General features: G+C 38.7%; 1 protein-coding gene across 7 annotated transcripts in view; it reads right to left on the bottom strand.

Annotated features, from left to right (window-relative positions):
* DENND1A (DENN domain containing 1A) overlaps window positions 1–23593 on the bottom strand; it is a 691139-nt gene extending 667546 nt beyond the window's left edge. For 2 of the 7 annotated variants that reach the window (XM_020967517.2, XM_020967515.2), the window contains exon 1: window positions 23352–23586. In XM_020967517.2, coding sequence (XP_020823176.1) covers window positions 23352–23368 — 17 coding nt within the window. In that variant the 5' untranslated portion in view covers window positions 23369–23586. Of the gene's footprint in view, window positions 1–23351 lie in introns of all 7 variants that reach the window. The other 5 variants (XM_078150133.1, XM_078150134.1, XM_020967516.2 and 2 more) reach the window with 5 other exon arrangements.
* Window positions 23594–25915: the final 2322 nt, after the last annotated feature.

Below are 25915 nucleotides of genomic sequence, written 5' to 3'. Positions count from 1 at the left end.
ATTAGAGAGAGAATGGAAACAGAGAGACCAATTGCAAGATTATTTCAAGGGTCTAAGTAAGAGTAATAAGGGCTTAAATAATGAGTAGCAGCTGTGTGCATGGAGAGATGGGAACAAATGTGAGAGGTGCTGTGGAGTTAGATTAGACAAAACCTGGATACTGACTGGATACGGGGACTTGAGAGAAAGGGAAGAGGCAGGAATGACTTCAAAATGGAAAGTACAATGTGAGAAGAATGGTGGTCAACAGAAATGCATATGTTTGGAAGAAATAGTTAAGTTTACTTGCTGTTTGTAGGTTCAAATGAAATAAAATAATGAAATGATAGAATGATAATAATAATAATGAAATGAAAAAATAAAATAATGGAAAATTTTTTAAATGAAATAAAATAAGTCTATATCTTATTCATAGAGTCACACAATGTTAGAGCTGGATAAAGCCTTTGAGTGTTGTTCAGTCGTTTCAATTGTGTCCAACTCTTCATGACCCCATTTGGGGTTTTCTTGGCAGAGATACTGGAGTGGTTTGCCATTTCCTTCTCCAGCTCATTTTATAGATGAGAAAACTAAAACAAACAGGGTTAAATGACTTGCCCAGGGTCACACAGCTAGTAAGTATCTCAGGCCACATTTGAACTCAGGTTCTCCTGACTCCAGGGCCAGCACTCTTAGGGATAAAGAAACTCATGACCAGAAAAAGTGGCCTATCTCAGGTCAGAGGCACTTAGTGGTGAAGCCAGGACTTAGACTCAGGGCTCCCAATTGCCCAACAAGTGTTCTTTCCTCTACACTCACACCGCCTTCCAGGGAAGGGAAGGAAAGGTTCAAACTTGTAAAGTCACTTGTTATGTGTGCAGAAGGTACCGTTGAGGGGGCAAAAGGGAGACTCATAGTTGATGGTGAAGACAAATATTAATTAGAAAATGTTTCTGCATGTTTTAACAATTTACATATTGTAATATCAATAGATTTTTTGTATCTCCTTTCCACTTAGAATTCTGGATTAACATAAAACATATATATGATGGAAACAATACAATTAACTTTTCTACCCTAAAAGAGGCTAAAAAAGGAATAGTGTCTATTTATCATTAGCCCACACAAAGGCATTTCTTTTTTTTTAATAATTAATTTATTTATTTTTAGTTTGCAACATTCATTTCCATAAGATTTTGAGTTTTAAATTTTCTCCCTCCCCAAGACAGCATGCAATCTGATATAGGCTCTACTCATACATTCATATTAAACATTTTCACATTAGTCATGATTTTAAAGAAAAATTATAACTAATGGGAGAAACCATGAGAAAGAAGAAACAAAACAAAACAGCAAAAGAAAAGGAGAACAAGTAGTATGCTTCCATCTGCACTGAGACTCCTAAGTTCTTTCTCTGGATGTGAATAGCATTTTCCATTATGAGTCTTTTGGAGTTGTCCTAGATCCTTGCATTGCTGAGAAGAGGTTAGCCTATCAAAGTCAGTCATTGCACAATGTGGCTGTTACTGTGTTCTCCTGGTTCTGCTCATTTCTCTCTGTATCAGTTCATATAAGTCTTTCCAGGTTTTTCTGAAGTCTGCCTGCTCATCATTTCTTATAGCACAATAGTATTCCATTATATTCATACACCATAACTTGTTCAGCCATTCCTAATTGATGAACATCCCCTCAATTTTCAAGTGTTTGCCACCACAAAAAGAACTGCTATAAATATTTTTGTACATGTGGGTCCTTTTCCCATTTTTGATCTCTTTGGGGTACAGACCTAGAAGTGGTATTGCTAGGTCAAAGGGTATGCACAGTTTTATAGGCCCATAGGCATAGTTCCAAATTGCTCTCCAGACTGGTTGGATCAGTTCACAACTCCACCAACAATGCACTGGTGTTCCAATTTTCCCACATCTTCTCCAACATCTATCATTTTCCTGTTTTGTCATATTAGTCAATCTGATAGGTGTGATGTGGTACCTCACAGTTTTTTGATTTGCATTTCTCTAATGAATAGTGATTTAGAGCATTTTTTCATATGACTCTTAGCTTTAATTCCTTCCTCTGAAAACTGCCTGTTCATATCCTCACGAAGGTATTTCATATCTGTTTAATGCATATTTTAAATCATGAGCTACTAATTAAGAGCGATTCCTCAACAAATAAGTAGTCAAAAGCCATAAACAAACACATCTCAAAAAATTGTGGAACTATCAAGAGCCACAGGAAAGATTGCTTCAAATGCCTAATAAAAAAAGAAATGCAAATCAAAGCAATTCAGGTTCACTTCATACTCAACACATCAAGCAAAAATAAGAGAAGATGAAAACAGTCAATCCTGGAGGGGCTGCAGATAGACACATGCACAAATACACTGTTGGTAGAGCCAAATATTGGTCTAATTATTCTGGAAAGTCACCTGAAAGTATACCTTTTTTTTAAGTGACTGAAATGTCCATAGCCTTTGATCCAGAGATACCTTGCCAGCCATATACCTTCTATGGAGGTCAAAGGCAGGAAGAAAGTTCCAATATTCATCAAACTATTGATAGCACTTTTTGAGGTAGAAAAGAACTGAAAACAAAGTGCTCGTTGATTGGGGAATGACTAAACAAACTATATTACATTAATGTGATAAAATATGAATTCACCTTAAGAAACATCAAATATAAGGAATTTAGAGAAATATGGAAAGACTTATATGAACTGATGCAAAAAGAAACAAGCAGAATCAGGAAAACAATATGAAAAACACACCTACTAAACTACAACATAAATGGAAAGAACACTAAAATGAAGCTGAATGCTATGAAAGTATAATTACTAACCTTGGACCCAGAGAAGATTTAGTGACTCAATGGTAAAATAGTCAAAAGACATAAACAAAGAGTTTTTAAAAGAACTGCAAATTGCTCAAAATCACTAATAAAAAGAGAAATGCAAATCAAAACAATTCTGAGGTTTCACCTCAAACCCAGTACACTGGCAAAAATAACAAAAAAATGGAAAAGTCTTCCCCTTTCTACCATGCATTAACCCAGAAGTCTCGAAGAAAGAGAAGAATGAATGAATGAATGATTAATTTTTTTGCATCTCCCTCTCTTCACTGCAAAGGTAGGCGGGAAAGAGAAACTATGAGTGTGGAATATTGTATATGATGTTAGACATGGTGTACAACAAATTCAGTCTTTCTAAGCTACTTTTTTTTTGCTTTTCTCTTTGTTACAAGGCAAGGCTCCATGGATAGAGAGAAAGAAGGGATAAAATCTAAAATCAATGTGAAATCAAAAAGCATCAACAAATAATGAATGTGTGTATGTTAAATCATAAGTCCCCAACTATTTCCCCAAAGACTTGAAAATACCAGCAGTGCTGACATCAAAATGGACACTACGTACACGTAGGCACACAAGCACTGAGGGTAAAATCCCCAACTGTCACAAGGAAGGAGGCACTAAAACATTCTGTACTGTCTTCTCTGATAAAAACCCTAAGTAATCTAGGAAACAGGAATGTGCCACTAATAAATGGCTTGGATTCTACATCAGTATAGAATGGTAGGGGCTGAGAGGGAAGTTCACCTCACACAATGTAAGAGTTTAAAGGGACCATAAAATAGAGCATGTTAGGGCTAGAGGTACACTTGAGATCACATAGTCCAGCCTATTCATTTTATGGATAAGAAATGAGATTCAAAAATGGAAAGTAATTTACCCAAGGTAACATGACCTTATAAGTGACAGAGTCAGGACTAAAACCCAGGTCTTTTGACTCCTATTCCATTTCCAGCATACCACACTGCTTTTCCACTTTGATAAAACAATCCTAACACGATGAAGCAAAAACAAACTTTAATAACAATGAAGCCCTAGTCTATTTTCTGCCCCTAGACTTTTAAACTGTTAGTTATTAACTTTTTAAAAATTTTGTGTTTTCTCAATTCATTATTTATTTTCAGCACTCTTTTCTTTTTAAATTTTGAGCTCTAAATTCTCTCCTTCCCTCCAACCCATCTCCAATTCACTAAGAAGGCAAGCAAAATGATACCCATTACACATGTGAAATCATGCAAAACACACTTCCATATTTAGCTATTAACTTTTTAAAAAATAGTTCATAAATAGGCAGTTTTCAGAAGAAACCAAAGCTACCTATACTCATAAGAAAAAGTGCTATAAATCACTGGTAATCAGAGAAAGGCAAATTAAAACAACTCTGAGATACCACCTCACACCCATCAGATTGACTAACATGAAAGAAAAGGAAAGGACAAATGCTGGAGGGGATGTGAAAAAATAGGCACATTAATGTACTGTTGGTAGAACTATAAACTGGCCTAATTATTCTGGAGAACAATCTGAAACTATGCCCAAAGGACTGTAAGACTGTGCACATCCTTTGACCCAGCAATACCACTACTAGCTCTGTACCCCAAGGAGACCAAAGAAAAAGGAAAAGAACCTATATTTACAAAAATACTAATAGCAACTCTTTTTTGTGGTGGCAAAGGATTGGAAATTATGAGAATGTCTATCAATTGGGGAATGCCTGAACAAACTGTGGTATATGATTGTAATAAAACTGTACGGTGCTATAAGAAATAACAAGTAGGATGGTTTCAGAAAAACCTGAGAAGACTTATATGAAATGATGCAAAACGAAATGAGTAAAACCAAGAGAACATTATACACACTAACAGCAATATTGTGACAATAATCAACTGTGAAAGCTAAGCTACTCTGTTCAAGACAATTCCAAAGGACCTATGATGAAAAATGCTATCTACCTCCAGAGAGAGAATGATGTACTCTGAATGCAGATTGAAGCATATTATTTGTTTGTTTTGTTTTTCTTGCTTTTCTTTTTAATATGGCTAATGTGGAAATGTTTTGCATGTTTTCATAGTATTCCATACAATATAATGTATATCATACTTCTTGCCTTCTCAATAGGTGAAGAAGAGCATGTAGGGAGGGACAGAATTTGGAACTGACAATAAGAATTTTTTAAAAACAGTTCATAACTATTACCTCTATGTGACGAGTGATGATAAAATCAATGAAATTTTCTCACTTAGCTAAATTGTTAAATTGGGTTCAATCTAACACATTTTAAGTACCGACTTTACAGTACTTGTACCTCCTAGAATACCCTAAAGTTTACAAGTTATAGTTTATCAAGTGATTAATATTTATTATTTCACTTAACTGTCACAAGTAGAAGTAGTCACCCTTACTCAAAAGTTGAGGAAATGGTGGCTGAAAGACATTATGTGACTTCAAGGTCATACTATTTGATAGTAAGTGGCTGAATCAGTAGACCCAAGGTCTTTAGACTATGAACCATGTTCTTTCTTCTCTCCCATAAAGGGCTGTATCCTCAGCCTCTATCTACATGTGTCACCTATGGCAAGGTGAAATCTCTCCAGGCCTGTTTCCTTGTCCATCAAATTTAGAAGTTGGACTAGATGGAGACTAAGGTCCCTGCTAGCTCTAACATCTAATGTCTGACATTCCACATGGATTTGAAATTGTGAGATACTCTCAGAAACACTGAGAATAAACTGGGTTGTAATTATTAGTTACAGTTGTATTTATCTGTGATCATTTACATGTTACAGATGGAAGGAGCCATGACTAACACTATGAGACAAGTTATATATAAAGACATCAACAAATCTCCATGAGTTATTTTTATAGACACCAAATCTAGAGTACTTAACTCACATTCAAACAAGAAAGGCTTTTTTTCTATTTTGTTCCCTCTCTTAATTACTGTTTCCTATTTTCTACTTGCCTACAAAAATTAAGATACCGTCTAGCTTTTCAGGAGAATATTAATCACTGCCTTCATTCTACTAGCTAATCTATGACTTTTCAATTTTATCTTTTTAAACTCCTTGCAAAAGGAAACTCCATCCTGGAGAAGTCAGTTGGTGAAACAAAAAGCTCCTAGGACTTTGGCCTGCTGGAAGCTAGGACTCATATCCTAGCGCGTGCACACACACACACACACACACACACACATACACACACACACCCATCTGTGTAACTGTGAGCAACTCACTTCTCCTTGAGCTTGTTTAATCATCTAAAATTGTTGGCCACAATTTCTGCTCTACTTGCTTCACATGTGAGGAGAGCACTTTGCAATGACAGAACAGTACAGAAATGGAAATTATCGCTAATACCATTGCTAATTTGATGAATGTAATGGCCACACTCAGAGGCCATTTTCTTCTACTCCAGGCATAAATCTTATCTGTCTCATGCTCTATGTATTTAATGTATCATCATGGCAAAGTCAAGTCAGTCAATAAACATTTATTAAGCATCTACTCTGTGCCAGGTGTTGTGCTGAACACCAGGAATGTGAATACAAAAAAGAAAGCCAGTTCCTGACCACAAGGAGCTCACAATCTAATGGCAGAAGACAACAAACATGTATATAAATGAAGATGAAAAAGGAAGGGGAGTAAGGGTACTCAATGCGAGGGCATGATCATGATGTATGGGTCTTGGTTCTATCTTGGTTCTAGCACAAGGTATTTATGTCCAATATATTATTATTTTAAATCAACAAACAAAAGTCATAGTATGTTTTCTTCCAAGCAGAAAGAACATTGCATTTGGAATCAGAAGACCTGGTTTCAAATCACAGCTCTTCAACTTGCTACCTATGTGACCTTAGGCTTACACCTTCTCTAAACCTCCATTTCCTCATCTGTAGGATGAAGAGGTTAAAGTAAATTATATCAAAATTCTCTTGCAAGCTCTTTTTGTGGTGGCTAAGAATTGGAAATCAAGAGGATGCCCATCAGTTGGGGAATGGCTAAACAAGCTATGGTATATGATTGTGATAAAATACTATCGTGCTATAAGAAATGACAAACAGGATGATTTAAAAAAAAAACCTGGAATGACTTAAGTGAACTGATGCAAAGTGAAGTGAGCACAACCAGGAAAACATTGCACACAGTAACAGCAATATTGTACAACGAAGAATTGTGAATGACTTAACTATTCTCAGCAAAACAATGATCCAAAACAATCCCAAAGGGCTCATGATGAAATATGCCATTCACTTCCAGAAAAAGAACAGATAGTGTCTGAATGTAGACTGAAGCATTCTATTTTTCACCTTCTTTCATTCATTTTTTTATTTGAGTCTTCTTGTACAAAATGACTAATATGGAAATTATTTACATGACTGTATATCCTATATTAGACTGCTTAGCATCTCAGGGAGTGGCGAGAAGAGGGAGAGAAGGCAGAATTTGGAACTGAAAACTTTTTTTTAAATGTGAAAAAAAAAATTTTGACATGTAATTGGGGGAAAATATTATATTTTTTAAAATCTCTTGCAACTCTAATTCCTATAATCTGGCATGTGCTCTAGGGTCTTCAATTACTCTTGATTCTTCAGTTTTTCTCTAAATGGCAAATATTGACAGTCAAATTTACCAAGCACAAACTGATACACTATTGAAGATGCTTTCTTTTGGGATAAAAGGGCAGCAATGTGGTGAAATGAGAATAAGAGACCACAGTTCTAGTTTCAGCTACTCCACTGACTTGCCATGAGACCATGGATCAGTCACCACCTCTCTGGGTCTCAGTTTTTTTACTCTGTAAAACAAGGAAGTTGGACAAAGATGGTCTCTGAGATCCTTCCAGCTCTTGCACACTATGCTTATTCCTTCCAGGTCTAACACCCTATGTCTTAAGGTCCCTTCTGTCTAGCACTAATGGTGTAAGTTCAGTGAAGGAAGCAGTAAATTTCATTTGCAAATAACAAATACATACAGGGCAGGTAGGTAGCACAGTGGATAAAGCACTGGCTCTGGAGTCAGAAGGACCTGAGTTCAAATCCAGCCTCAGACACATAACACTCACTAGCTGTGTGACTCTAGGCAAGTCACTTAACCCCAATTGCCTCCGCAAAAAAAAAAAAAACAAATAGTAGACACAAATGACTACTATAAATGAACCTGAAAGAAAACATGTTAACCATGCTCACTATCAAACCCAGTTCAACCGATATATGATTCTCTAGCCTAATTACTTCTCTACCTTTACCCTAGTGGCCTGGCTTTCTTTTTCTTCATATTTATATTCTCAGTACTTAGCACAGTACCTGGCATATAGCAAGTGCTTAACAAAAGCTTTATCTTTTACCTAAATTCTTATTTCTGTTAAAAATAAGCATCTGAGTAAGTCAGGGAGTTTGTCAGAAAAGAACATTTTTCTTTACAGAACTCTTTATATAATGTCCAGTGAGTCAATGGTTTGAATAACCAACTGCCAGGCATGATGTGCTGTCGAAGAGACCTACAGGGGAGGGAGGGAAGAGGGGCTTAGACTAGGGGGCTTCGAAGTTCTCTTCCAACTCCAAACTTCTACGATCAAATAATATACAATGGATATAATGAATGATAAAAGAGTCCAAACAATGGAAAAGCCAAATTACCTTAAAACATATATACAGATTTATGATTTCAATTAGCACCCACTTTTCACTGATTATATTTCATCAGATTAGAAAGAAAACTTAGAAGTCCTCTCAAAATGAATCTATGGCTGAATCCTTTGAGTATTATGAGCTGGAGATCTGAGACATTTTAACAATAGGCAAGGACTTTGAGGTCAAGGACTGTTTCATTTTTGTCTTTGAATATATAATGATTAGAACAGTTCCTGACACATAGTAGGTACTTTAAAAATAGTTGCTGACCAACTGATCTCCGCTTAAGTGGCCCATCAGTACCACAATTCAACATGCCCAAAACAACTCATAATCTTTTCCCCAAACCTCTCCCTTCTCCCAACTTCCCTTGATGGTACCTCAGTCACTCAGGCTTGAAACCCTAAAGCCATCCATGGCACTTCCTTTTCCTTTATTCCACACACCAAATCAAGTCAGTTTTATCCAACTGAAATTTTTCCTTCCTAAAGTTACCAATTACCAATTCATCCCAAAACTCTCTGACATCATCTACTACTATCTCATCTCCTCACTTCACCCAGTCTCTGATAAAAGTGGTCCCTTCCTAGATAAAGCTAATTCCTCTACATGTGTGTTTAATCCTCCTTCTTTTCCTCTCTTTCCCCCTCCCTCTCCTTATTTTGCCTTCCTCTCTTCTCTGTCTCCTTTCTTCCCTCTCCCCCTCCCATTTCTCCTTCCCTTCCTTCTCCTTCTCCCCTTCCTTTCTCTCTCCCCCACTCTTTTTTCTCTCTCCCCCCTCCCTTATCTTCCTCTACATATTGCTCTCAAACATATTAAGTCTCCCTCATCCATGAAAAATCTTCATTAGCCATTATCATCCCATATCTCTCTTACTTTCTTATCCAAATTTCTTGAAAAAACTGTCTATACTCACTGCTTCTACTTCCTCTCCTCTCACTCACTCCTCAAACCTTTGCAATCTAGCTTCCAACCTCAACACTCAACTAAAGGTGATTCCTCCAAAGTTATCAAAGATCTCTTAATTGCCAAATGTAATGGTGTTTTCTCAGTCCTCATCTTCATTGATTTACCTGCTGGATTTTACACTGGTGATTTCTGTCTCCTGGATATCCTCTCCTCTCTATCAGTTCTCTTCTCTCCTAGTCTTCTTTGCTGCTTCATCAACCACATCATGCCCACTAAACTGGGGTATTCCCCCAAGGCTTGGTCCTAAGCCCTATTCTTTTCTACAATTTCTCTCTCAGCAAGCTGAACAACTTTTATGGGCTTAACTATCATTTCTACGCAGATAATTCACATACTGGAGCTTCAGTCCCACATCATCTGCCCACTAGATATTTCAAAGTAGATCTCCTATATGCATCTTAAATTCAACATATCTAAAACTGAACTCATTATCTTTCCCCAAAAACCCTTCTTTCCTTCAAACATCTCTATTTCTGTCAGAAACCACCATTCTTCCAAGTTTATAACCTTAGCATTATCCTCAAGTCCTCATACCCTTTCATCCCACATATTCAATCAGTTGCCAAATCTTGCCATTTCTCTATCCACAACATCTTTTGCATGCAATCTTTTCTCTCCTCTCACACAGCTACCATCTAAATTCAAATCTTCATCACCTCTCATCTAGATTATTGCAACTGGCTCCTCACAGATCTCCCTGCCTCAAGTCTCTAACCAATCTAATCTATCTAATCCATCCTACACATTGTAACCAAAGTAATTTTCCTTAAGCACACATATGACCATGTGAGTCCCCCTACTCAATCAATTCTGGTACCTTTCTATTGCCTCTAGGACATAATGTAAATTCTTATGTTAATTTTTTAAAGTCCTTTACAACCTAGCACCAACTTCTTTTCTTTCATTGGATGCCACTCCCCTGCACTCTTTGATCTAAACTGGCCTTATTCACACATACCACTCCATCTTCCATCTTCTGTGCCTTTGCACTGGCTATTCCACCCACCTGCAAAGCACTCCCTCCTCATGGAGTCCCCCTCCATACAAAAAGCAATTCAAGTACCAAGTGCAATACAAGTATCAAGTACAATAAGGATTACACAAGTTCTAACAACATCTACTATATAAAAGATCTCAAAATACAATATTCCAAAAAAGCAAGTTATAGGCTTATAATCAAGAATAACTTACCCTGCAAAACTAAGTACAATCCTACAGGGGAGAAAAATAGACCTTTAATGGAACAGAGGACTTACAAGTATTTCTGATCAAAAAAGATCTGAGTAGGAACTTTGAAATACAAACACAAGAAAAACCTAGAAAGATAAATTTATTTAAGTGAGTGGGAGGAGCTGTAAGATGATATAGGGTAAACATTCTAATAAGGGAGTAGAAATAAATGTCCTTTCAGAATTTTGATGTCTTCAAATTTTGATGTACTGAGGAAGTTAAATAAGAAAAACAGAAGTCCTGGTGTACTAAGGATTCTATTCTGAGGGTTCTAATAGAGAAGGTAAAAGGAAAGCATTAATATAGAAAGGAAGGAAAGGGGCAATGGAACTTACTATTTCTCACATTTGGAGTACCTAAGAAGAAAAGCACACAAACATGGAAGAAAGGGAGGCATGGGGGGGGGGGAAGAGTGGGCATCAGATGAACCTCACTCTTACCTGAACCAGACAAAGGAGGGTTGAACACACATACAAACCTAACACTCTGGTGTAGAAATACACCAAACTAAGCAAGGAAACAAGGGGGAAAAATTTCCACTGAAGGGTGAGGATAATACTGGGTATGGAATAAGTAACAAGCACAACCAACTTCCTAACCCTGAAGGGAGGAATGAGAGAGAGAGAGAGAGAGAGAGAGAGAGAAGAGAGAGAAAGAATTAACTAAGGCACACCCTTAGATTGTCTCTTAAACAACTGTGAAATTGCTGAAAAAATTGTGGTAAATGAATGTAATAGAACATTATTGTCCCACACAATGACAAAAGAGACAATTTCAGAGTATCACAGGTAGTATGAATTCATGTAGAATGAAATAAGTAAAACCATGAAAACAAGGTACACAAGGACAGCAATGTTATAAAGAAAAATAGCTTTGAAAGACTTAAAAACTCTGATTATGGCAATTATCAACGATGTCTCCAGAGGGCCTATAATAAAGTGTTATCATCCTCCTGAAAGAGAAGTTGATGCTATAGAAAAAGACATACATTATTGGACAAGGACACTGTGTGGACTTGTTTTGCTTGACTATAAATATTTGTTACAAGGGTTTGATTTAGTTTTACTTTGTTTTTTGACAAAAACTCAGTTCACCTTCTACCTAAGGCCTTTTTTGATCCTGTCCCCCAGGAGGTAGTTGGTAATTTCTAACTTGTATTTATTTTGTACATGTTTATATGTGTATGTATTGTTCCCCTTGATAGAATATTCATTGAAGGCAGGGATTTTTTCACTTTTATTTTAGTATCCTCAGTTACTAGCACACAGTGTTTAATAAGTACTTGTTGATGACTGAACTACCAAGTTCTGACAATTCTACTTTTCTAACATCTCTCACATCAGTCTTTTCTAATCAACTCACACTGCTACCACTCTAGTTTGGGCCATCATATCTCCTGCCTTTATTACTGTAATGAACTCCTAACTTGTTTTCCTGTCTCCAGTTTCTCCCCTATCCAAACCATCCTTCACCCAGCTGCCAAAATATTCTTCCTAATACACAAATTCCCTTGTTCAAAAACCTTCAGTAGCTCCCTATTGTCTATAGAATAAAATGCAAGTTCTTGACCTTGTCATTCAAGGCCCTCTACAGTATGGAGCCACTCTACCATTCTTGCCTCATTTTACTCTATTCCCTTTTGTCTACTCTACATTCCAGCCAGAATGGACTATTAGCAATTTCCTGAAGTATTCCTGCCCTTTCCTACCTCCATACTTGGAATGTACTCCTCCCATGCTGAAATAATAGCTGACATTTGTGTAGCATTCTAAAGGTTGAAAAGCACATATAGACAGATAGACAGACAGACAGACAGATAGACAGACAGACAGACAGACAGACAGACAGACAGACAGACAGACAGATAGATAGATAGATAGATAGAAAGAAAATCTTTTTTTTCAAGGCCCAGCTCAGGCATCATCTTCTTCATCAAGCCTTCCCAAATTTCCCCCTACCCCACCCCTCCAAAGCAGCAAATGACCTTCCCATCCTTAAATTTTCCCAGAACACCCTGTCTGGGTCACTCCTTTGTCATTATTGTACTCTACCTTGTACTACTACATTTATCTCAGTCTAAGTCCTATTCAACCATTATCATATCTATCTTTAGATCCGCCACTGTCTAGAGATGATGCTTAATAAGTGGAGTTTTTTAATTGTTGAAATGGAACTCATTACAGCTTGTTACATACCCTTCAATATTAATCACATATTTACTTTAGATATAACTTATCATAATAATCATAAAGTTTAAAGCTAGAAGGGAACTTAGAGATAAACTAGTCCAATCACTCATTATACATATGAGTAAACTAAGATCCAAGAAAGGCAGAGCAAACTACCCACTGTCATGCAGTTAATAAGTAGCAGAAGAAGGAATCCAACAGAAGTCCACTCATTTTAAATCCAGTCATCTTTCCAATACATTACAACTTCAGTAAACCATTTGAATCATTTGAACATTGACTAACAACTATGTGACCAGAAACTACATATACTTTTCAATATAGTTAGCAAACAAACATCATCTAATAAATCTTGATGCCTCGAGATTAGACAAACAGGCAAAAAGTATATATTACTGTTTTACAAATCTCCTTTTGTCATCTTAATCCTAAAATGGAATGCTTTAGCAAAGGGTGCCTTCTATCTAACCTCTCAACAAGTTAACACCTTAAGAAAAGAATGTAAGATACTGTTGAGACTTGTTATAAAATTATTAACTTCGTTGTGCAATTACACAAGCAATTACAAAACTTTATTTTTAACTTGTCACCTCTAGTAATATTTTCAGAGTCAGTCTCATAAAGGATAGGAAAAACCCCTATATTTAGAGTGAGAAGACCTGGGTTCAAATTCTGATGCTATTACTTTGTGATCTGGACAAAACATTTCTTCTCTCTGACCTTTAATTTCTTCATCTATAATAAGAGTGGGGGATCACGTGACCACTAAGATCCCTAATACTCTGTGATCCCTTTCAGCCATTTAAAATCGTATGAATCAGTTATATAAAGGCAGAGATGCTATAATTACATGAGCAATAGTGTTTTGCTTTCAATATTAGTTGTCCCCTTCACCTCACTCCAGGAAAAACACTCTGTCCAAGGTCACTTAGCTAATAAGCAGCAGAGCCAGGATTTAAGCATGGGAACACCACATCACTCTCACAAAATGCTTTTTCATTGAATTGCTTTATTTTATCTCAGTGTAACTCTCAGGGATTTGGGAAATAATGGTTGTTTGACTCCCTTAAGAATAGCTGGGACTAGAATGAGGTTGTGCTTTCTTTGGTGTGTTTTCCTTTCTTGTTTATTTTCCCATTGCCCAACAAAGCCAGTTTTAAACAAAAAGAATGTTGGAAACATTAAGACCTTTTATCCCAAAGGGCCAGGAAAAGGTTGTACCTTCACAGACATAAAGCAGAATCCAGGTCCGCTTCCCCTACCCCAAGAGGTCTAACAAAATAAAAACAAACACTCCATTTTTTAGCTTCCAAGAATCAGCCTTCCTATCAGATGAACACATCCTGTCCTCAATCCACACCCCACCCTCATCTCACCCCTAGTAAATGGGTTTACTTAGCTGTAGTTAGAAAAAGATCATAGAATCGCTGTCCTAGAATGTGAGAGCTAGAAGAGATCTTAAAAGGCAAAATGTTAGAATTGGAAGGGGTCTTAGAACATAGAAGAACGTTTGAGCTCAAGGAGGCCTTAGAATATAGAATGTTACAAATTAACAAGATCTAGTCTAAACTCCCTCATTTCACAGAGCAGGAAATTAGAGTCCAAAGAAGAAAAATGGTTTGCAGAAGCAAGATTAGAACTCTGGCCTCTGACTCATAGCCCAGTTTTCAGCTATTAAGCACAGGACCTGTTTCTTCCACAGTGCTAACAAAATGTAGGCATTAAATAAATATCTCTTAAATTAGAGGGAAAAAATTGTATTTATGTAATATTGGTTAGGCACAATCCCAGGATAGTAAGAAACAACAGAAGAATGCTGAATTAGCCATCCTGCACATATTTCTCATTGCTAGCTTCTATGATATATTTCATCTTCGCTTCCCTAGGTCCATAAATGTGTCAGGTTGCTTTAAACTCACTTAGAATGCTTCCTTCAATGACTTATAACCCACTTCCTTCACTTGATGCATTGAAACAAGTTCTGAGATGTCACCACAACCAATGTTAGACTGCAGTATGGTTTCCGGCATTGTGTCTATGCTATCAGTTAAATTACTTTACATTAACCACATTCCAATCCACAGGGATCATTTGAAGACTAAATAAGATTTAAACATATCTGTCCAAGCTCTGCTAGTTATTAATTCCCTGAGCACACCAGACACACATTTGTTCATGTTTAAAGAGTAACCTTTGAGGAGCTTTCCAGGGTGTTAACTTCATGACATCTCAGAGCCAAAGCATCCTAGATTATTATCAGGGATCCCATATTCATACAGTTGAAAAGGACCTCAGAAATGGTCTAAGCATATACTTGCAACAAATGACCATGCAATCTCTATAGACCTCCAGGGATGAGGCTCACTTACCACCCAAGGCAACCTGTTCTTCTGTTGGACAGCTATAATAGTTAGAAAATACTTTCTTATATTGAGCTATAATCTGCTTCCTAGGAATAGGCCTTCTAAGTGTTAATCCAGGGTCCTTGAGTCTACTTTTATATAGCTTCCTATACTTTTAAATAGCGTTTAAAGGTCTGGAATGTAAACATATTTAGAATGTCACAGGGCTTCTGGATACAGTCCTAATTACTCCATCAAGCAATGTGGACAATCACACCCAGATACATTCAAACATTATAATCAGAATTCTCCCAGAATCACTTTAAATGCTTTCCAGTGATTCAAAGAAAAAAAGTTGATTGTTCACATTTGAAACTATTTCAATTCAATTTCATGTGTAAAATAACTTCTGCTTTTTTAAAGCAAGGGCAACACAGGTGCTTCCCTACAGTTTGGCTTTCAAATTACCCAAGTAAGAGATCTCTTTCCATAAGGCCATTTGTGAAAAACCTGTGTTTTTGTGGGGCCTGCTAGCTCTTCCCTTTATAGGTCTTTCCAGTTCCTACCTCCATGCTTTTTTCACAAGTGATCCCCTGTATGTGGCATGTTCTTCCTTCTGACCTCAACATCAGAATCTTAGGTTCCTTCTAAACGTAGCTCAGATGCCACATTCATCCCCCACCTCAATGATTAGTACTCTCTCCCCCTTGAAACTATTTTGCATCCCCCTGTAGAATGTAAATTCCCAGACAGCATGTGCTATTTAATTTTTGTCTTTGTATTTCCAGCATTTAGCACAATGCCTACTGCATAGCAGGGCATTTAACAAATATGTTCACTGAATTTTGTTGTTATTGAGGATGGGAGTGGGAAAGGTAAGATCAGTTAAGAAGCTTGAACTGGAACCTGCTGCTTGAAATTTTGTCTCAGCAGGCTAAGTAATGCCTTGAGTTAAAGTCAATAAGTGGCAGTCAGTTACAAATGGTCTATTTTCTTCTGCAACTGGGACACAGAAACTTGGAACCTATTCATAGCAATAAGAAATTACTCGCAGTCCTATAAGTCTTAAAAGCACTTTTCTCCCACCAACCTTGTGAGACAGGTATATTTATTCCCACTGTAAAGGTGGTAAAACTGAGGCTTAGAGAGGTGAAGGGATTTCAAGCAGTAAGTGGCACAGCCAGGATTCAAACTCAGGTCTTGTGCTCTTTCAGTTCCCCTAAGCTACTAGCCCAGAGCAGTTTAGTTTCAAGAACAAGAGGTTCATTTTTGTACAAACTTTACACTTAATATAATTTCATGCTTCATAAGTTCCCTTTTCAAGCACTCAGATATTATGGCAATATTTCCTACAAAACAAAGAGGCTCCAAAAAATCAAAGAACCAAATTTGTCTGCTTTGCTGTATTCTACCAAAAGCAAGAGAGAGTCAATGGCTGGCTAGTATTAACTTGAGACTTTTTGAATCTCAGTTGCTGACTGACCCTGTCTCATAGAGGGGCAAGTTTCTTCACTTTCCTATATTATTCAGGGAGTATCCTGGTCTTCCTCACAGACCAGAGGTCAATGTTAGCTTTTGCAAATACGAGGAGCAACAGCTCAAACACCTGATTAAGCCTTTTCTTTACTCCAACTGTGAGGTCTGGATTACCAGTCTTACTATTCCCATATGGTTTTGGTCTTGACCTATGACTTCATCAGTATGTAACTGCTGGTGCTGAAACTCTCTCCATCAATGCAGGATAGCAATTGGTTTATAACTTATGATATCAAAGTAGCAATGCAGTATAATGACTAGTGGGCTGATCCTGGAGTCAGGAAAACCTGGCAGTGTCAGGTGCTTTGAATTTTCAGGATTCAAAGCAATTCTAAGCCTATCCTCCATTTTACAGATGAGGATACTGAACCTCAAGTACCTTGCCCAAGGTCAGGCAGTTCAGAAGTTTCAAAGCCAAATCTCAAATTCAATTCAAAGTCCATGGTTCTTCGACTATACCATGCTGGATTCCTATTTTAGCAAGTGAACATTTGGGGAAGGGTATTAATAAGGTGGAATGTATCTAAGAGGGAGACCAGGATTGGGAGAGGACTGAAGAATTAATGGAAAGGATTGTGGATGCTTAACATAGAGAAGAGAGGGTTTAAGAGAAATATAATTATCTTCAAATATATGAAAGGCAGTCTTGCAGAAAAGGGAATGGACTTGTTTTCCTTGGTCCCAGAGGCCAAAACCAGAATCAATGAACAGAAGTTACAAGGAGGCAGTTTTCAGGGGGAAACTGCCTAAAAATAAGAACTGTCCAAAATGAAATGGGTACATCAGAAAGCAGTGAATTTTTGGAGGCTCAATGAGTTCTGGTGAGGGATATTGCCAAAAGGAAACTAATTCAGGTAGGGGTTAAGCTTAATGACCTTACAGGTCCCTTTCAGCTCAAAGATTCTATGATCTGTAACTTTACTGAAACCTAAAGATACATGGTGCTCTGAATACAACACTTAATAAATATCTGTTGTATAACTGTTTTATAAAAGTAAGGGGGGGCAGCTAGGTGGCACAGTAGAGGGGGCAGCTAGGCAGCACAGTAGATAGAGCACCAGCCCTGGATTCAGGAGGACCTGACTTCAAATCCGACCTCAGATACATAACACTTACTGGCTATGTGACTCCAAGCAAGTCACTTAACCCCTATTGCCCAATCAAAAAAAAAAACAGTAAGAAACCTTTCACTCTAGTGCTTCATTTATTTCAAACTAAGTCTTTTACCTCCCAATTTTTATTCATTCAACATTCAATAAATAGTTATTTAATGCACCCTATGAACAAGGTCCTAAATGAATCACATAGGCTCTTATCTGTAGGTTTGTGCCATATCATAAAAAAAAACACTGATGCAAGTATGAGGAGAAGTGAGTTTGTGTTCTAGCTTTGCCACTAATTTCCTGTATAATCTGAGGCAAGTCACTTAAATTCTATGGACTTCACTTTTCTCCTCTGAAAAAGAGGGGTGGAGAGGGGCTCTTTAAGGTTCCTTCCAGCTCCAAAATTCTGTAAAATTAGATTTTTAACCTTTTTTTCAAGTTAACTGCAACCCAAGGAAAATGTAAAATAAGTGCTGTGCAAGTTTCCTTCTTACTTCTTCATTATAAGCAGCAAATTTTTCCAGAGTTGTTCAGCATATATTTAAGCACCTTGTCCATATATATTCAATGCATTTTTCAAGAAAAAAAAAACCCTCAAATTCATAAAGAAAATGGATTAGATTTATTCAACTCAACCCCAGAGAGCAGAAGACCAATGGGTAGGAGTTAGAGGGAGGCAAATTTCAGTTCAATATCAGAAAGACTTTCCTAACAATTAGACCTGGCTAACAATGTAATGAGCAGACTCAAGAGTCTTATAACATTTCCCTGTAAATGAAAGTGTTTGAGCAGAAGGTGGATAACTGCTTGTAGAATATCTTGCAATGGGTTTTAACCATCAGATTGAGGTTAGCCTAAATGATCTCTAAGATCCCTTCTTGATCTGACATTTGTCAAAATATTCTGGAGATACTGTTTTCCAGAGCTAAGGCCCAGCAAGCAGGCTGTATCCTGAGCTTGGCATAACAATAACCCTTTGTGCTCAGGATGCTTCCATGATCTTTTTGTGTTTTAAGGGTCCTTACCAACCTGACATTCCATGTTTCAAAGTCCTTGCTAACTCTGAAACTCCATGTTCTAATGTTCCCTTCTATGATTCAATGAAGGTTGCAACGCTAGAGTCATGCAGCCTAATAGCAATAAAACTTGGAGGCCAATGTTCCAGGAAAAATAACTGTCAGCCCCACCCTTAGGCTCTTCCCCTTCTTAACTTCCACAAGAACAAATCTCAAAACACTGAAATAAGCCAATTCTATCATGTTTACTATAACAAGAGTCTAAGATGCAAAAGGATAATTGCTTTGGGAAAAGGCTACACTAGAGATGGGGTGTGGGGAGCACAGCATCTAGCAAGAGGAGAGGCAGGGCTCTCTGACACTTCTAAAGGAGAGAGAGAAAAAAAACAATGTTATGATTACACACAGCTAATGCATCCAGGAGTCTACAGCTGTGTAAAAGTCACAGGGAAAGTATGACAGTAGAGAAACCAGTGTAATATAATAAAACAGAAAAAACACTGGGCTTGAATTCAGAAGCCCTGAGTGTGAATCCTGACTCTTCCACTAGCTACCTGAATGGCTGTAAGTAAAAAATAAGATAATTCCCAGAAAACACACCTGAATAGTGCTATCTAGGCCAAACCCTTCCTTCTCACATAAGGAAACTTAAGACCCCAAAAAACTAAGTGATTTGTCCAAGGTCACACAGATGGTTAGCAGCAAAACTGAAATTCAAACTCAAGTCCTGTGTCCCAAAGCCAATGTTCTTTCCACCATACCACTATTTCATCATTCTCCCTCTCTACACCTCAGTATTCTCATCTGTAAATATAAGAATGTTGGAATAGAAGGCATCTAAAGACCCTTCCAGCTCTCTCTATGTATCAGGATCCTGGTACAGAGAAGACACTATACCAAAAACGTTACCATCCTCTTAACTGTGAAAATTCTAGTTCCTAAGTTAGTAAGATGGTAATAATGTAAACAAAATTTCATTGGGGTCTAGAAATGAAACTTACAAGTAGCTTTTTAAAAACTCAACCCATGGCTCTAGGACTTTAGGTGAATTTCAGCAATGGACTTTGTTGATTTGAATTACACAAAACTAATATTCCATTTAGTGTCAGTCTCAAATTCGGTTAGGGTAGAAGCATAACTACATATCTTCATACCCCTTCTGTTTTTCACGTATGGGGAGAAGTTTTCTTTTTAAAAGTAGGACTATAAAAATTTTAAAGAGGAGAACATAGTCTTACAAAACCAGACAGACACACAAAACATCACGCAACTGGTATAATAGAGCAAGCACAGGCCTTCAGTTTGAGTCCCAGCCTTAACACCATCTGGCTATGAGACTATTGGCATGTTACTTCACCTGACTTTGTCTCCCCACTCCCCCACAGCATAGGGACAATCATACCTGCATTCTCTACCTCTCAAAGATTATTTTTGTAAACTTTGAAGTGATATAGCACCTTGAATAATTTTCTCAATGTGCGTACTCCTTCCACTGATTAAAATCATGATCCTTCCCTAATGGCCTAATACAGTAAGGAGCCCTGAAGCCCATCAATTGTGGAATGGATGAACAAACTGGTATATGAATCTGATGGAATACTACTGTGCCCTAAGAAATGACATATGAAGAACTCAGAGAAACTTTGGAAGTCTTGTACAAACTGGTGCAGTGTAAAATGAGTACACCAAGAGAACAATTTTATATCATGACTGCAATAAAAAACAATAAAAAAAACCCTTAATAATGTAGTGCCTAAATACAACTGCAAAGGACTAAAGGTGAAAAATGCCTCTTGCCTCTCAGTAGAAAGGCAATAAACTATAGGCTTCAGGCTTGGTCAATGTGTTGACTTGCTTTTACTGAACTGTATCTATTTGTTGGGGAAGGTAGAAAGAAGAAGTCAATGGAAATTAGGTGACTAAGTGGCACAGTAAATAGAATTTTGGAATTCAAATCCTGCCTCAGATATTTACTAGTATAACCTTGGACAAATCACTTAACCTGTATGTCTCAGTTTCCCCATTTGTAAAATGGAGATGATAATAATAGCACCAACTTCTCAGGGTTGTTGTGAGGATAAAATGAGACATTTGGAAAGTGCTTAGTAAACCTTAAAGTGCCACATAAATTTGAGTTATCATCATTATCATAATCATGGCAGAATCCCATCTTTGATGATTAACACCTGTGTGATGGTCATTTAACCTCCCTGAACCTCAATTTTCTCATATGTAAAATAAGGAGGCTGGAATGGATGGCATTACAGCCTCTCTTCCAGCTCTAGATCTACAATTATATATTTTTTTAAATCATCAGCAAAGCATTTTTTTTCCAAAAGCATTGGACTTGTAGTCAGAGGTCTTGTCTTCAAATCCCAGGTCTACCACTTATTATCTTGTATGATTTTGAGGAAGTCACTTCTCCTTTCTGTTCCTCAGGTACAAATAAGGGGGTGGGACTACATGGTGCCTAAGGTCCCTTCTAGCTATCAATCTGTGATCCTATCATCCTCTATAATTTAGTGGTCTTTAAGAGTTATTTGGGGGGGGGGGAATCACCCTGCAATCAACCTGATAATGAAACCTCTCTGAATTCCATCCATTTCTAGAACTATATTCAACTTTCCAACTTAGTAGGCCAGAGCTTTGACTCCACTGGCAATTTTCAAGCACTCAGTATCACCTCCTATCCACGATTAGGTATCAAAGTAGGTCGTTAGAGAAGTGCTAAGATGTTAAAAAAAAAAGGGGGGGGGGAATTATATATTATAATGATTATAAGCATAGTGATTATAAACACCATCTCCCTTAAATAACTAAATAAGAAAAAAATACTTAAGACAAAACTTTGGCTTTCATGTCTTAAGGACTTCACAAAGTCCAGCACCATCCAAACACATGCCAATTTTCACTCAAGTATACAATTCATATATCCAAGAGTTGCATGCAGATTTCTCCTCTCTCCTCTTATAATAAAAGTTGTCAGTTTATTTTAGGGACCCAGCTATCTCTACAATGAGAACTGCCCAGATATCAGCCTATTAACCAAGCCATTAGCATCAAAGACCAGTTATAGAGAAAGGCACTGGGGCCACAGCAATAACAATAGTAGTACCGAGCATTGGCATAATGCTTTAAGGTTTGCAAAGCATGTTATCTCATTTAAGACACTTAAGTTGGAAAAACATTCATTCATGCATTCATTCAACAAACATTTATTAAGCCTTTGTACAAAATACTAAGCTTGGCATTCAGAGAGATACAATGTTTGCGTAAGACAGGATAAGAACACTCAAGAAGCCCAGAAGGAGAAGATACAAACTTAAATAACTATAACACAAAATCCAGTGCTTAGCACACTGCCAGGCACAAAGTAAGCACTCAATAAACGCTATCAAAGAGTTTTATGACACCGTTCCCCACCCCCACTCCCTTCAGCATGGTGGAAGAAGGAAGCAATGGAATTGGTCAAAGGACCAGGGTTTAAACGCTGACTTTGCCACCTTTGTGACTTTGGACAAGTTACATTAACTCTTAGGGTCTCAGTTTCCTCGTCTCTAAAATGAAAAGAATTGGAATAAATAGTATTTTCGTCGATCACTTTCCTTCTCTGGCCCTCAGTTCTCTCCTCTGACCAAAGAGGCTTTTATGCAGAAGAGTATTTCTAAATTCTAAAGTTCTAGGGATTTCTTTCCAATACTTTCCCTACCCTCCCCACCCCCGGGCCTTTTAACGTCCCATCTCCGCCCTATTTTTAAGTTCCCAAGATGTAAAATAAGGAGACCTGCATGCCAGTCCTCCCTTTGCCACTTAAAAATTCTGTGCCTTTAAGCAAGTCACTTCCCCTTTATGAGCCTCAGTTTCCTCACGTGTAAAAACAGTATGCCCCAGTTCTACAGTGTTTTAAAATGTTCACAAAACACATTTCTCACAACAACTCTATAGGGTAGGTGATGAAATTGTTATTTTCTCTATTTGACAGATAAGGAAAGTAGTGACTCCCCCAGGACCACAGAGCAATTGAGTGTGGGATCGGTTATTCTGAAAGCAGTTTTCCTCATTCCAATATCAGGGTTCTTACCATTAAACCACACTGCTCTTCTGTAAAATGAGGAAGGTTGAAGTAGATACCAAGCTACTGTGACCCCTCCTGCTCACATGTTCCTTCTCCATGCGACCCTCGCACTTGCTACACTACCATTCCCCCCCCTTCCCCTGGCAGGCGGAGTTTCCCTCCTCCTCCCCTCCCCGGGGGCCCCGACCCGCCCCCACCCGGGGCCCGGGAGGCGCCTGACCAGCTGCCTGCCCCCCCCAACACACACTCCAATACTCTCTAGTCACCATGGCAACTTCCCCCCCCTCCATTCCATAGCTCGCGCCCCCACCCCCACTCCCGAGCAGACGAGGCCCTTCCTGTCACTGCAACAAGTCCCCGGGGCCCGCGGCCTCTCCAACCCGGCTTCCCCCAACCTCATCCCGGCCTCCCCAGCTCCAGGCCTGCCTGCCCGCGCTCACCTGATCCTGGAGCCCATGGTCCCCGGGACTCCTCATGGGCCCTGGCCCCACTCGGCGCTGCCCGGCCCCAGCCTCTCCCTGCCTGCCTCTCTCTCCCCGCCCCGCCCCTCTGGCCCCCTCCCGGGTCTATTTCACTCGCTCGGTCCCGGGAAACGCCATGGTTGCTGGGGCGCGTCCCCGCCGCCGCGCGCGCGCGCCTAAATCCCACGGCTCAGCAGCCTCCCTCCCCACCACACTCTGATAAGAGGCAGAGGCAGAGAGGCTCAGACACGCGCCCAGCCCCGCCCCCACCGCCTTCCCGCCGCGTGGCGCCTGCTGGGACTTGTAGTCCAGGGCCCTCTGCGCTTAGCCAGGAAAGGCTTGGGATAGGGCAGAGCAAGGGGTGGGTTTAAAAAAAAAAAGGAAAAGCTAGTTGAAAGGCAGTCATAGGACGCAAGGAGTTTGAGCTGAAAGAGAAACTACAAATTAGTCCAACATCTCATTTTACAGAAGAGGAAAATGAGGCTCAGAGAGAAATGACTTGCCCAATGTCACCCTGATAGGAACTAGGAGAGTCAGTATTCAAACGCATGTAGTCTGATTCCCAAATCTAGTGTTCTTTACAATATTCATCTGTCCCTTCCTTTACTAGATGTGTCCAGTCATTGCCAAATCTTGTCATTTCTATCTTGCATCTCGCATATGCCCCCCTTCTCCTATGAGACATTGGTGCCAGCCCAGTGCAGGTCCCTAGCCTGCTCTTGGTCTGCCGCCTCAAAGTCCGTGCCCACTCCAATCCATCCTCCGATCTGCTGTTAAAGTGATCTTCCTAAAGAGCAGGCCTGACCGTGTCACCCAGCCCACCCCCATTCAACGAACTCCAGCGTCTATCACCTCTAGAATCAAGTATAAAACTCTCTGGCTTTTGAAAGTGCTTCATAATCTAGCCCATTCTTACTTTTCCAGTTTTTTTAACTTCTTACTTCGCTCTGTTTACTCTACTGATCCAATGACGCTGGTGTCTTTGCTGTTCTTCAAACAAAACAATCCATCTCCCAACTTGAGGCTTTTTCACTAGCTGTCCATTCGTCTAAAATGTTTTCCCTCCTCATCTCCGTTTAATAGCTTCCCTAACTTCTTTTAAGTCCCAGCTGGTTTCACCTTCTGCTAGAAGACTTTTCCAGGCCTCCTTTATCTTAGTGCCTTCCCTCTGAGATTAGCTCAAGATATGTGTTACATATACACACAAATATATGCTTATATACATGTAAACTATGTACATACATAAAAACAACCATGAACTTATATATGCAACTATATATGTGCAAATTAGGTACAAACAAGATAGATATATAAGTATAGATACACATTGTGTATGTATATAGATGCATACAACTATGTACTAGAAACAACCATGTACAAACAAGATAGATACATATCTATGTATAATCTATCTCTATACACACGTATGTATCTATATATGTGTATACCTGTACACAGATATGTATCTATCTTGTTTGTTTGTACACAGTTGTACACATGTTGTCTCTCCTATTAGACTGTGAGGTCCTTGAGAGAAGTAACTGTTTTTTGCTTTTCTTTGTGTCCCTAGTGCTAGCACAGTAACTGACATGTAGCAAGTGCTTAATAAAGGCTTCTTGTCTTGACCTGAAGAGACCCAATAGATGTGTAAGTGACTCACTAGCCTCTTTCCCTAGGCATTGTTTCCTTCCCTATCCCCTCAATTCTCCTCTACAGGAGGTTTTGCTTTCCCCTCCAGTCTCTGTTAGGCCTTCACTCTACAGACCACTTACCTTCCCCAACAATTCTCTATGGAAACCAAATCCTTTCTACAAACACCTATGTTTCAATACAGGGAGAGCCAAGGTTACCTGTTCTTGAAGCACCACTGCTTTAGCTGTTACAGAGCTTGTCCGTAGGTGTGTGTATATATATGTGTATAGATATGTATATATGAGTATATATAATCTTTGACAATCACTGCAAATGGATGAATTGAGCCCAAAATTAAACAAGAGGAAGAAAGTGAGCTGAATTCTGGAAATTGCAGAGCTCTTTTCATGACAACAAACTACTCATAAAAAGCTTCATCTTTTTAATTTTAGTGCTCTTCTATGGCTTTGAGTCATGAGACACTACAGCCTCCACGGTATTCAAAATGAGGGTCACTCGGAGAGCAATAGAGGGGTCTTCATACTGTTGCTCAAATCTGACACTCCAGCTCTGGAATTCATGCCTTTTCACTGGCTGCTACCCCTACCTCCACCCCACCCCATGCCTGGAATATTTTCCTACCTCTTCACATCTGCCTCCAGGCTTCTTTCAAGATTCAGGGAAAATCTTTCTTCAACAAGTCTTTCCTAGTCACGTGCATGCACACACCCACCTCCATCCCCCCCCACACACACCTACCTTCTTAGATTGCCTTTAGTTTATCCTTATTTGTACATTACTGTTTCCAAGTTGACTTGAGGCCTTCCCCAGTACATCATTCCTACCACAACACTGAACCCCTTCCCTCTAGTGGTACCTCCCTTCTAAGTTAAATGTATGTCATCTTCCCC

Source organism: Phascolarctos cinereus, unplaced genomic scaffold (assembly GCF_003287225.1).
Source record: "Phascolarctos cinereus isolate Bilbo 61053 unplaced genomic scaffold, phaCin_HiC Scaffold_2;HRSCAF=192, whole genome shotgun sequence".
Classification (NCBI taxonomy): Eukaryota; Metazoa; Chordata; class Mammalia; order Diprotodontia; family Phascolarctidae; genus Phascolarctos; species Phascolarctos cinereus.
Note: the sequence above shows the minus strand (reverse complement) of the source record. Positions and strands in the feature narration are given on the sequence as shown.